The sequence below is a fragment of the Thamnophis sirtalis genome, unplaced genomic scaffold, assembly GCF_051295495.1.
Source record: "Thamnophis sirtalis isolate CommonGarterSnake01/CBP01778 unplaced genomic scaffold, rThaSir2_p1.2 scaffold_4, whole genome shotgun sequence".
NCBI lineage: Eukaryota > Metazoa > Chordata > Lepidosauria > Squamata > Natricidae > Thamnophis > Thamnophis sirtalis.
In genome coordinates, this window is record NW_028261384.1 from 87,706,475 (window position 1) to 87,720,776 (window position 14,302).

Sequence of the window (14,302 nt, forward strand, 5' to 3'; positions counted from 1 at the left end):
ATCTTTTTAAATTTTGTAAAATTTAATAAAATTATTACGAAACAGATTCCCTTCTAGCATGTATAGTTGGGATAATACAGAAAGTGTCAAGTTGAAGAAGTCCACTTGTTGGGGGAAGGGGAGAGTATAATTGGATAGTACATGGAAACCAGCTTAAAAATTTGAAATTATTAAACTGACTTTTAATATTAAAATTAATTTCATCTCTCTTCCACATTGTTCTTACAATAAATTCAAAGGAATATACGGTTTTCTGGGAATGCATGTAGAAATAATAATGTTTAAAAGGTGATAATTGAATTGTTTCCTTCATGCAAAATAAATAGTTTGAAATATATCTGAAGGAACAGTTTTGCTATTTTATAGCTTATATATGTATTCCTTACATAAAATCTGGTTATTGTAAATCCATATAGCATAAAGCAGTTTAAGAGTGTTGCCTTGCTGTCCCCTTGTTCAAGAAGTGGTCCCTTATTGCTATTCAGAATTTAAAATGTAATGAACCTTTACAAACTCTTTTGTCTCTATTTATTCTTTGCAGTTATCTATTCCTTTGAAAAATCAAGATGACCTTGATAAGGCAGTAGATCTGTTAGATCGAAGCTCAAATGTGAAAAGCCTTAGAATATTACTGCTGTCTCAGGATAAAAATCATGTGAGTAAAAGCAATGTAATCTATTTCAGTTTCACATTTGTCGTGATCATCACAATAAATTATTGGTCATTAACTGGTATTAGTTACTGACTCACTAAAAGATTCTTTACTACACTGCTTAAAGCAGAAACAGAATATCAATAATTTATTAGTCTTCCATCCTATTTCTGATCATCACTGATTGTTCATCTTGAACTTGTTCGTAAGGAAATTACAGGTTGTGAAAAATCTCCAAATATTGGCATGGATGAATTCCTAGCTAGAAAGCAAGGAAAGTATTTTTACGTTAAATATTGCATTGATTGATTGATTGATCTTCAGTTTTCTTTCCATGTTTTCAGGTTGTGTTCTGATCTTTAGTTCATACTGATACATATATTTAAAGCTTTATTAAGTTTTGAATCTCTTAATAATTTAACTATTAATTCTGTATTGTAGAATACATTAGTTTGATTTCATTCACTTTTTTTGTTTGCTGATAATATTAATTTTAGGATTTATGAGAATTATAATCCCCAAAATCTCGAGGATAGCAGATTAATTCCTCTGTCATAATAAAATTAGCTTGGCAATATAAATGCTAAAATAACATTTAACATTTGATCACATATTTTTCACTGTTTAAAAAAGTAATTTTTGCTTGCTATTGAAAAAAGCAATTTTTACTTATAAAGGCTACAAGTAATTTACCAATTGCTTCTACAAGTGCCTTCCAAATTCAGATAATATTTAGACTGTAAAGTACTGAGAATTCAGTTTCAGAATATCTTTGAACCTCAGTTTGAATTTATTTATACTTAATAAAATAAAATATATAAACTTGCAGATATATCATTGGGTCTTTGCTAAGAATATATCCCTCATTAATTTTAATATTATTGCGAGGAATCCTTAGTAGATGCAGTTAGTTCTGCACTCAGAATGTGCATGGCCTTTTGTAAATATCTTGTGCATTTTCTTGTCAGGTCTTCAACAAGTTTTTTGTAGGCTGTAATGAAGATCCAGACTTTCATACCACTCCAGCTATTTTTTTTCATTCTTTCATCGTTTTAAAACATTCTAATCTTCAAATGCTAAATTATTTAAATCTTACTAGTCTCACTTTGTTTTTAACAGATTAGTCTCTCATCCCATTCAGGGATGCCAAAGCAAGTAAGAATCAAAACTTCCCAATCTATGGGAGATGTAAACACTACTTACCAGCCACTTGAAACCCGAAGCAGACACCTGTCCATAAGTGAGTGTATTAAACTGTTTCTGTATTAATTACCATAAATAATATTGAGCTCTGCAAACATTTTATTTGTGGCTTGTTATCTTCATGTCCTGTTATTAGCTACTCAACTTATCCAGCTCCTGGACAATTGTGTGCATATAATCCTTTTCTTAATCCCCCCCTTCCCCTTATGCTATAAATTCTACGTTTCTTTTTTCATTCTATGTACTCTTTCCTCCTTCACATCTCTACTATTAATAGTTATGTGAACTAAAATTTATGGCCTTGCAGCTATTTCCATCCATATCCATTCTGAAACACATCCATAAAAACTGAAAAAATAGGACAACTCCTTTCCTTGCCGTCTGTTTCCTTTCCAGTTGCTGTTCTATTCATAACTTCCTGTCTTCTAGTGCTAGCTTTGTAAATTTTATTTAATTTCATATGATATCATATCTCTCATCCATAGCATATGTACAAAAGTATAAAGCAATTAAATCATTAATTATAATGCCCTTTGAAAAGCATTCAGTTACATGTCAGCATTTGTACAGATCCTGTGGAATTACCAGGAGTGTAGTCTTGCCCTGTTATTTGGGAAATATTGAACCTGAGGAAATGGACAGGACTCTTATGTCTGTGAACTTGGCCATTGCTTTTAAGCTTTATTCTTTTCTTTGCTGATTTAAGACTTCCTTGGAGGTGAGATGTGTATAGGTTGTTGATGATGAATTCATTCTTGAAGAAAGGAGTTGTTCCTCTGCTTCTTAAAGATTGCATATTCCCCCTTTTTCCATTTACAAAGTCACATCACTCTGCATTGTCAGAATGCTTGTTTAAATTATCATCAGGTGAATCACGCATACAGAATCTTTTAAATATCTCTCTTATTGTAAGATCCTTTGTTCAAACGGTATTCCCAATGTTGGTCCACTGACCTTCTACCCACTAGAAGTGGGTGCTTGTATTTAGTTTGAAATGCATCAAAATGTATCACTTCCTTTTCAGATGTTCTTTATCTTAGGCAGCCATTTAATAAGCATCATTAAATCTTCAGGCGCTCAGAATACAGGTCGAAGTTCACCCCCACCAGGATATGTCCCAGAGAGACAGCAGCGAATTGCTCGCCAGGGGTCCTATACCAGCATAAACAGTGAAGGGGAATTTATACCAGAAACTAATGAACAAAACGTAAGTTCAAAGTTCAAAGAATTTATCAATGTAAAAATATTTATACAATATTCACTTACCAATATAAAGAGTGATTAAAAATATGTTTAAAAAATAAAGCCTGCAATGTCCATTGATTTCATCCACTGAACTTCTTATGTGCTACATAGCAAATTGTCTTACATTCAAATAGATCAAAGTAAACCAGTAATCTTTCTCCCTCCATACTATATTACCACTCATGCCAATTGGCAATAGCTCTCTCAATGTCTATTGAGTTTCTCTTATTTTGCATCAAGGATGTACCTTTTTCTTTATACCAGTGGTTACATTTGACATTTGGTAATGTGTTGGGAGTCATTTGCTTCCAGAAAGTGGATTGAATTTGGATTAAAATTAGATTGGATTTGGTTTCTTAAATGAAATTAAGGTGAGTATGTCCTGGATATTTACTATTTCCCCGTTCTCTTACAGTAACAATTTAATTCAGCATCAACTTTGGAAAGTGTTTGAAAACTACTGTCAGATCTTTAGGAACATAAGGCTTTCGGCTTCAGAGCAAACACTATTTTATGTGGTGATATCAAATCTCAAACATGGGACCTTCTGCATGTTACATACTTGTCTTACTAGAGAGCTACGGGCCTTGCCCAACATGTTTAATGTTTTCATGTGTATGTAAACCTGCATTTAATCTAGCATTATTATTTTTTTAACATTATGATTTAATCTTAACTCCAGGAATTGATTCTTTGTTTTCTCATAGAAATGTTGACATGGGAACCATTTATATATTGCAAGTGGGGGGTATTGGTTATATACAGCCAGGAAATTCATATATCATTAGGGAGGTCCTCCCAAGCTCCAGTTTCTTCCATTTTCCCCTTAAGCCAAGTATTATCAATTAGAGGTAAGAGTCAACATAGTTTTTACAATTACCTGTAGTGGGGAATTTTCACTCTATATTTGATAGCAAAGTTCAAGACTCCTTTCATCCCTCTGAATGACATGCCAAAAATTGCTGGGTTCCCATAAGATTCAGTGATCTGCTTTTTTGCTTCTCCCTGTGATCCTGGTCAGTATGGTTGGAAGGGATAGACTGCATTGATATCAGGAAGAAGAAAATCTCTAGGTTTCTGAGGTGCACTGTCATTTAGAATCTGACGGTATTATATAGCGTCGTTAGGAGAGAATTTCTCTCCCATTGCTAGGAGAGATATTATTTCAAGGTAATATTACATTGAGAGACAATGTAAACCACAAGTCTCCTTTCTTCTTCCCATCAGTTCAATACTTCTGCTCAAGTTGTTAAAAGGGAACAAGAAATCTAGTGCTCCTCCTCTTCCTGTCTCTTAGCACCATTGACTGGAAAAAATGTGTGTATGTAGAAGAAATGGATGGGAATGCATAAGTGTGCTCCCCTCCCCTCAGGAACCAGTGAAAAAATGTTTTGACCTGGGTATCAAACTGATTGCTACTTACAGGCTATGGCAGTGATGGCTAACCTTTTTGTCCTTGCATGCTGAAATCACGCATGCGCAATAGCGCGTGCACACGTGCCCACACCCATAATACAATGTGCCCCCTCTGCACATGCATGTATGATCCTCCCACACTCCCCCTGGCCCCCACTCATGCGTGTGACCCCTGTGCTCCCCTGCACTTGCACACAACTCCCCTGCGCCCCATTTTGGGTCTAGCAGGCCTCCCTGCAGCATCCTGAAAGGCATGGGGGACTCTGAACCCCCGTACAATCCCCTGCCCCCTGCATGCCCACGCAACACCCCCCCCGTGCATGCACACACAGATCTCCCGCATGCATGGCAGAGACCTAAAAATCTGCTGACTGGCGGGAGGCACCCGTGCACGCGCAGTGGAGCTGAGCTGGGTAACAGCTCACATGTCCACACAGAGGGCTCCGTTTGCCACCTGTGGCACACGTGTCATGGGTTCGCCATCACGAGACTATAGTTTTTCTTATGGTGATATTTCCATTAATATAATAGATGCAAATACTATCAATTGAGCACATCACTGGTTCTAAAAAAAGTCCCACATAGTTAATCTTTGACAGTTTTAATGAAGTTCACTTAAAATCTCTTAACTCAATTTTGCATTTTGTCCTTTCAGCTGTAGGCTAAATTTAACTTAGCTTTTTGTAATCTTCTGTTCTAGATGTTGGATCCCTTAAGCAGTGCTGAAAATTCCCTATCTGGTAGTTGTCAGTCCTTGAGCCAGTCAGGAGAAAGGTATTGACAGCAAGAACTATTGATAGGAATTCTGTAGTAATTTCAACTTTTCTCTATATATATAATATGTAAAATTTTAAAAAATGTAAAATGAAACAAGAACATCATACAGACAGAACACTTTGGAAATCATGTAACATTGTATTCTTCTATTCCATTTTTCAAAATAGCTTTTCATTCCGAAAATCCTGCATGTCCAGAGCCCAGAGCTTTCCAGATAATAGGCAAGATTTCTCAGGTGAGATGTTATCTATACTGATAGTTGCTGGCAAATAAAAGGAACTAGAGAACTTTCATATTTCAGTTGTATGTTTACTGCATTTACTTTTTCCTAAACAAAAATGTTTACAAGTGCAGTTAGTATGTTTCCATCAGATATTAGCAACCACTGACTTTGCTTATCAGAATAGCAGAGATGGTTGAAAAACTAAATCGTGCCTTTATTTCTGATTCATTTTTTACCATAACAGTTTGAATATAGTGATTAAGAATCATTTTGGCCTAGTGGTTAAGACTAGAAAGTGAGAAACCTTTTAAGTTTTTTTTTAAGGGAGATCTTTAAGAAGGAACTGTCTATCCCGCCTCCCCACCCCCACCCCCCGGCTGGCCTGTGGAGAATAACTATAATGCTGATTCAGCCCTCAAAGAAATCCAGTTTGACACCCCTGATAGAGGGTCTCCTGCTTGAGCATGGGGCTGGACTAGAAGACCTCCAAGGCCCGTTCCAATTCTGTCATTCTGTTTATTCTGAACTTGAGTTCAAATCCCACCTTAACTATGAAAGCCAGGTTGGTCACTATGGAAATTGAGTCAGTCACTCTCTGAGCAGGGTTGTTGTTAGGATGGATGGATGGAAGGATGGATGGATGGACGGACGGACATGTGAAGTCTGAACTCCCCAATGTCAAGCCTCCCACTTCACTTCCCATGGACCTCCTTTAGAGGTGTTCTTCCCATGGTGAAGTTAATAATTTCTCTTTTTTGTCTCTTCATACCACCTGTGGCAAAATATATTTTTCTCAAAGGGTCTCTGTGTGGATGCATGTTTGATAGTATAACATTTTGCTTCTTTATTGTAGATCGTGAGAATCAAATATTTGATAAAGCTGAGAAAGGTGGGACTTACCCTCGTCGTTACCATGTCTCTATGCAGTACAAAGATTACAATGATGGTGGGTGTACAATCCCTTTTTAAACTTAATAATAGGATTACTACTTCACAACACTCTAAAAAAGCTTTCTGTTTCATCAGTTGCCAACCCCTTTTCTCTCCTCATCCTTTTTTAAATAGCTTGAAAATAGGAGGAGAAGGAGGCGGCAGGGGAAAATGTACCAATAAAACAGCTTTGTCTCCTTGTTTTACTGCAGTAAATTTACTTAAAAAGAGAGAGTATGACACAGAGAGAGTTCGAAAAGGAGCACTATGTTAATTCAAGATGTGGAGCTCCTGACTGTTCCAGGGTTATAAGAGGATGAAAGCAATATTTTATAAGCAACCTTTTTTTGCTATCTCTAAAACAGTATTTATATTCATAATTTATTGGGCAAGAAAAAACACATTCATAGATGATTTTTAACAGCAAAAAGACTTGGTTTTACTCTCCTTCTCTCCTGCCCCTGCCAATATGCATGGCACATTGTTAAGATTAGCACAAGATTACCACATTTGTCGGAATATATGACGCACTAGAGTATAAGACGCACCAAGATTTTGAAGAGGCAAATTTTTTAAAAAAGTTTTTGTACTCTGCAGACCTCACAAAAATGGGCTGTTTTTTCTTTTTCAAAAAAAAAGGCCATGCATAGCCTTTAACAGGCTTATAGATTGTTCCTGGCGGCTGGGGGGGAGCGCAAAATTGAGCAAAAAACGGCCCATTTATCGCTCATTTCTGTCCTCCCTAGACCCCAGGAGCCAGGGGTGGGTTCCTACCGGTTCTTGCCAGTCCTTACGGACCAGTTGGTTGGTGAACCCGGAAGTAATTAACTTCCGGGAACGCCCCCTCTAAGGTGTGGCTAGAACTGGCCACCTGCAAAGGACCTCCCCAGCCTTGTTTTGTTGAGCACTGGGAGACTGATGGTAGCTTGCGCCGGCCGCGGCCACTCAAACTAGCGCCAATCGCCCCGTTTTCAGCAAAGCAAGCCCAGGGAGGTCCTTTGTGGGCGGCCACTCCTAGCCGCTTGCGCCCGGCGCTGCAGCTGAAGTTAACCCCCAAAGCCCCCACCGCCACGGGAATATCTGCTGCCGCTACCTCCTCCTCCAACAGCACTGCTAGATTTGCCACCCGACGCTGCGGCTGAGGTGAAGCCGCCAAAGCTCCCACCGGCACTCCCACCCATGGCAGCAACGCCTCCCCCTCCACTCGGAGCACCTGAGCTGGGCCCCGCGTTATCCTCCCCCCTCCTCCTCCGCTGTGCTTTTGAGGAGCCATGAGGCTGCGGGAGCCAGTAGGAAGGCGGCGGAGGGGGCAGGAGCAGGGGAAAAAGGCCTCATGGCTTCTCAAAAGCACGGCGGAGGAGGAGGAAACAGCGGCAGGGGTAACGCAGGCCCCAGCTCAGGTGCTCCGAGTGGAGGGGGAGGTGCCGCTGGTGCTGCTACGGGCGAGGGCGCCAGCGGGAGCTTTGGTGGCTTCACCTCAGCCGCAGCACCGGGCAGCAAATGTGGTGGTGCTGTTGGAGGAGGAGGAGGCAGCAACAGTTATTCTGGTGGCGGCGGGGGCTCGTCGGCATCTTCAGCGGCAGCCCTGCCCCCTGTGAAAAAACCAAAGATGGAGCAGGTCCACGCAAATGACGTCGCCGCAACATGACTGGAGGAGGAATTCTGGGAGTTGAAGTCCACAAGTCTTAAAGCTGTCAGGTTTGAAGACCCTTGGGTTTTTTTCCTAAAGGGTTAGGGGTGCAAGGATCTTATAACTTGACAACTTTAAGACTTGCATGCTTCAGTGCCAGAGTTTCTGAGCCAACATGACTGGAGGAGGAATTCTGGGAGTTGAAATCCACAAGTCTTAAAGCTGTCAGGTTTGAAGACCCCTGGGTTTTTTTTTCCTAAAGGGTTAGGGGTGCAAGGATCTTGTAACTTGACAGCTTTAAGACTTGCATACTTCAATGCCAGAGTTTCTGAATAGCTACTTGGGCCGACCTAAGCGCTAATTCATAATTTCATATCCAGTCACATGGGTGGCAAGCCACTCCCATCTGGTCACATGGGTAACAAGCCACTCCCACAAAGGAGGCAAACAATTTTTGAAACCCACTACTGTCAGGAGTAACCTCCTAACAGCTATGCATGGCCATTTTGGTGAAGGGATGGGGTTTCGGGAAGCAAAAAATGCTGTATTCAGTGTATGAGACGCAGCCAAATTTTCAGTCTCTTTTTTGAGGGAAAAAGTTGTGCCTTACATTCTGAAAAATATGGTAGACTGCACACTCTTAAGATAGAATTGTTCAGTGTCTGTTCATTTTTATTCTTGTACAGAAAATAATTACGTTGGATTTCTTGTATTTTTTTGAACTTACAAATGTTAATACCACTTCTGTTTTATTTTGTCAAGTCTTTTGAATGGAATATTTAGCTGGTTTTCATTATAGTTCTTAACTATTCAGGCCGGAGGACATTTCCCCGCATTCGGCGCCAACAAGGCAACCTCTTCACACTGGTACCATCAAGCCGTTCCTTAAGCACAAATGGGGAGAACCTTGGTCTGACGGTGCAGTATCTAGACACCTGTGGACATATGTGGAGTGCTGAAAGCGAGAATGCACTCACTGTGCAGGAGAGAAACATCCCAACTAAATGTAAGTTGATGCTTCCAAATACAGGAATATTTACTAATTCTTTCAAAATGGACCATAGTAAATATTTGGCATTAGTGGACCATTAGGATTACTGCCGAATGCTATGTTGCTTGCAATAATAGATGGGTTTTAAAAAAAAAAACAGGGAATAAAATTCATAATAGCAGCTTCTCCACAGGTATAAGGTCTGGAAGAAAGTAGAGAATTCCTCTTTTTTTAAACTTTTACAGTGGGAATTTTGTATGATTAGAAAAGCAACATTTGGGTGAAGTGCTTTCTCTTGGAATAATGGATACAAAGCTTTTTATGGAAAGGCTATGTTAATTAAAATTACACACTTTTGTGATTTGCTGTGTGTTCTGGAGACTGAGAACGGGGAGTTTATTTCAACCATATTCCAGTGTGGAAAGGGGTTTTGAGTGGCTAGGATAAAAAAAATGTAAGGACACTTCCTAAATAATATAGAACATTTGTCAAAATCCACTTTTGTGCTTACAATAAAAACTTATGCATCTCAAAATAAGATCCTCTGAGAAATTTACTCTCAGATAAGTATTCTAAGGGTTGCATAAAACTAAAAAAAATGGTAAATGCAAATCCCTAGAATGGCCAATACATCAGTGCAGAAACTATCAGGTAAAATTAAAATAAAATTCAGTAAGTATTCTTTAAATTATATGCAACAGAGGTTGAAAAACAAAACATTGTTGCTGGAATATGGCAATTCACTGATAATTCTGGTAACAATGAAGCTTATTTCCTAAAACTGGAAATTGTCCCTAATCTTGCCATCAGATGTGGATCCCAGCAATAGTAAGAATATTACAGATGAACAAGCTGCTACAGGGCATTGCATACCCAAACAACTAGACACAGGGACAGGTTTTGCCCTCGTGCCATCACTCTGCTGAACACCTAATTCCTACATACTAACTTATGTCTTAAGTACACACATCACATATCTATGTTGTATGACTGCAGTATTATTATGCTTTTCATCTTCTTTACTGGCTCTTCTGCTGTGTTGCTTTTCATGTACACTGAGAGCTTCTATATGGGAGACACATTCTTTGTTGTCTAATCACTCTTGGCCAATAAAGCATCCTATGCTATCCTGTCCTATATCCCAGCCTTCTCCAACCTTCCCGGGTTGGTGGCCTGGCGCAAGGGGGGAAGGAGGGGGAGAGAAGATGGTTTTATGTGAGGCGCAGATGCATGCGCCCGCCGTGAGTTGGGCTGCTTATGTGGGCACCCGTTGCTTGCGTGAGGGGGGCTGCATGTGTGTGCATATCAGGCCGCTACTCATGTGGCCCGGTTGTGAATACGTCACCAAACACAGGTTGGGGATTCCTGCTATGTCCTATATCGTATCCTTGCCTTAAGACCACAATTAGGACCAGAATTTCTGTTGCTAAGAAAAGCAATTATTATGAGTCATGCCCAATTTTACAACCTTTTTGCCACAGTTAAGCAAATTATTGGTAGCTGTAAAGGGAATCATGCAGTTGTTAAGTAAATCCAAGTTACCCCATAGACTTTGCTTATCAGAAGCTGGCCAGTGACAGCATGACCCTGAGATGCTGCAACCATCATAAATACATGCCAGTTGCCAAGTGTCTGAATTTTGATCACATGCTGCAACAGTTATAAGTGTGAGGATCTGTTGTCACTTGTTTCACTTCTGGAATAAATTAGAACAGTTGCTAAATGAATGGTTGTAAATCAAGGACAACTTGTAATTCTTACTATCCAGAAATTGAAATATGGGACAGGGACTTAATTGAAGGCCTTATAATAAGCAGGCAATAAAGACCACAAATATTTTATTTCCTTTTTTATTTTCTGTTTATTTTTCTTTTCCACTGCATAAATGATTATAATTATATTTCTTGTCCTTCTTTCTCAAGGAAAGAAGGACAAGAAGGACATGTGAAAACTCAGTGAGAAAACACAGACCATAATCAAGCAGGATTGCTTTCTCCTGTACTTTTTCTCTTTTCTGTTGTTCTTCAATCTTAATTTATCTCAGTTATTTGTTCTAGAAAGCTTCAAGGTATTTCAGATATGTTTGCCCACTTTACAAACCAACGAAGAAGATTAGAGAATACAGAATCATAAAAAAAATGGAGTATGCTTTAGAAATGCAGGAAGAACAACAAGGTGAAGCCAGAATATTCAAGGATATACAGTTTCCATTCAGGCTGCATTGGGATCAAGTAGAGACCAGGGGTTAAAAAGCAAAACTGGTGCAAAGTGAATGGGGAGAAAGAGTTTAGCGCTTTATGGGTTGGATTAACATTTTAAAGATTAGCTTGTGAGCTAGAATATTTCAACATTAGAAGATTCTCTCATTTTCATATCAGGAGGAATATACAGATTTTTTCTTTAAAATGTGGCGGTAACCTTTAATCTTATTTAGCAATATTCATACATCAGGCTGTGCCTCCTTTGCTTACACAGGTGAGGCTGCAGGCATATTAAGGTCGTTGAAAAATATATTCTTGAACAGATGTACAGATGTATTCTGCAAAGCATTTGAGAACTGCAATCCTATACAATCCTGCAATTCTAAACTTATCAGGGAGTAAATTTCATGAATTAGATTGGGAATTTCTGTTATAATAAACAATTATTTATAATTTATAAAATAATTTAACCTATAATCCAGATGTGGTGGATTATAATTCTCATTTTTGCAGTCACTGGCTGGGGACAGTGAAGGTTCCTCTTCAGTGTATCTGGAATTCAATTTTGCAGTTGTTGTTCAACGTACCAGATTTCAGTAAGGTTAAATAAATTGCACAGTTATTTATGTGAGCATTATAAAAATAGCTTTAAATTTGATAAAGAAATGTTACCAGATTTCAATACTTGGCAAACTTTCAATTATTTCCAAGAGAAATTCTGGACATTTACTTATGTGGATAAGTTTATTTCTGTATTTCTTGCTCATAGTTAAGATCAGAATTTTCTTCTTTTTTTATAAGCAATCTAAGAATGGCAGCTTAGCCTACCTTAGAAGATTCTTTAAAGGCTACTGGTAGTCATTAACAAGAGTGCCAAGATAGATAATCATTTATGTGATGTAGCTGTTCTTTGGGGATAGAAAATTTGTGAAATGCCGATGTGCTCCTGGGCAGTAGCAAGAATTAATTAAGTGCAGCATTATTTTAAGTTATGTATTTGCATGTCACAGTTTTCAGCTGAGATATTAGACTCTTGTAATTTACATATGGGAAACATTTTTATCTTTCTTATTTCTTTAGCAATTAAATTATCTGATATAAATCAGTATTGTTGATGCCAGTGTTAGGATAGAATTGTAATTGGAAAATGACTTGTATTTGACAGCTCCAAGCGCTCCAGTCAACTGGCGACGAGGGAAGCTCCTAGGACAAGGTGCCTTTGGTCGGGTATACTTGTGCTATGATGTAGATACAGGCAGAGAACTTGCAGCTAAACAGGTCCAGTTTGACCCAGACAGTCCTGAAACAAGCAAGGTATTTCCATGGCTAAACACTGATACTAAAATGCTTCTGTATTTCTCAGTTTCCACTTTCCTGATCTGTAACGGGAAACTGCAACCCAAGGAGTACAATTACTCATGGCACAATTGAGCCACTTACTTAGCTTTTTTTAAAATCGAATTTCTTGTTAGAATTACTGGCTTCTTAGTTGTTCTCCTATCTGCCTGTCTAAGCAATGGCATTTAGTCCTGATGCATTGAAAGCAGGATATAAACAATGCTGCAGAGGTGCTTAAGAGTTTGTGAACTCTTTCTGAATTTTCAATATCTCTCCATAAATATGAGTTAAAACACAACTTATGAGCCACCCAAGTACTAAAACTAGATGAAGAGAACCCAATTAAACAAATGATTGAAAAACATGATATTTCTTCATGTATTTATTGAGGCAGATTATCCAAAACTGCATATTGGGTCGGAGGGTTCAAAATTAAAAAGTTCACAAACTTTTAAGTCCCACTGTATGTTGACTTGCATCTAATTATTGTATTCTAACTCCAGGCCTCCTATGGTTAGAGAGATAGGGACAAGTTAATAATTTTCTTAGGAAAGAAATGCAATACAAAGTGTAAGGAAATTTGTAGGGTTTTTTTCCTTTTAAATTTTTATTAGTTATCAAAATATAAAGTACAAAGAAAAATGAAAATAATGGGAAAGTAAATAAAGAAAAGGGGATGAGGAAAGGAAAGTTAAGGTAAAAAGGGGGACATTGATTTCCTACTCTTTTTTAGCACAGCAAAATAAGATAATACATAGCCTCAACTCTTCGTTTTTACATAGTAATATATACTAGCCATTTCTATAACAACAAATCTGACTAATCAGCAAAACCAAAAGTCAAAGTTTCATTCCCCCCCCCTCATCTCAAGCACAACGCGTAGAAGTGGTTTTCAAGTGGAAATAAAGTTAGCTGTATTCTTTTCTTCAATTAAAGCAATCAATTTAGCTGTCTCTGCTAACTCCATCAGCTTTTGCAGCCACTCACCAACTATAGGAATCAAAATATCTTTCCATTTTTGTGCATAGATTATTCTTGCTGCTGTCAGCATCTATAACATTAAAGTTCCATTTTTTCAAGATCTTTGTCCATTAAGCTTTTAGAGAAGAGCCCCTGGCTTTATATTCACTTTAAGTATTAAGATGTGAATCATACTCCAATGTTTCTTTGCTTTGTCTCAGACTTACCCTAGGTGATAAAAAGTTCCTTTTTTACATTTACAATTGAAATACCTATATATGTTTTTGGCAATTTATTCAGTGTTAAATATCTGTGGTATTTAATCGTTTTATTTAAAAAATTCTTTTAAATTATAATTTAATGTAAATTTGAAACCCTTTCTCCATTTATTTTCCCATTGTTAAACTATTCAAAAAATGTTGTCCATTTGATCATGTAGTCATTATTTGTTTCACGTAGTCATTCTCCAAATTCAAAACAGTTTATAAACATTAGCAATAATGTATTCATCATTACCATATAGTAAAGTTTCCAATTCATTTTTTGCAAAGGCAAATCCATAAGTTTTTAAATGTAATTTAAACCTTTCTTAAATTGTAAATAATGGCAGACAAAATTTGTTGTAGGTTTTAATCTATGCTTTGATGGTGACTTGGCAGTCACCACAAAATTAATTACATGATGTCTTTATTTCTTGTAGGTCTGTTTTCTTTGCTTGATTTTATTCAAAGTACCC

At 37.9% G+C, this 14,302-nt stretch overlaps 1 protein-coding gene across 3 annotated transcripts in view; it reads left to right on the forward strand.

The window, feature by feature from the left end:
- The window catches only part of MAP3K3 (mitogen-activated protein kinase kinase kinase 3), a 52,993-nt gene that overhangs the window by 24,240 nt on the left and 14,451 nt on the right, over positions 1 to 14,302 (forward strand). For all 3 annotated transcript variants that reach the window (XM_087713301.1, XM_087713302.1, XM_014055659.2), the window contains exons 6-13: positions 542 to 655; positions 1,772 to 1,892; positions 2,929 to 3,062; positions 5,217 to 5,290; positions 5,461 to 5,528; positions 6,370 to 6,462; positions 8,891 to 9,082; positions 12,434 to 12,582. In XM_087713301.1, coding sequence (XP_087569427.1) covers positions 542 to 655; positions 1,772 to 1,892; positions 2,929 to 3,062; positions 5,217 to 5,290; positions 5,461 to 5,528; positions 6,370 to 6,462; positions 8,891 to 9,082; positions 12,434 to 12,582 — 945 coding nt within the window. The remainder of the gene's footprint in view (positions 1 to 541; positions 656 to 1,771; positions 1,893 to 2,928; positions 3,063 to 5,216; positions 5,291 to 5,460; positions 5,529 to 6,369; positions 6,463 to 8,890; positions 9,083 to 12,433; positions 12,583 to 14,302) is intronic.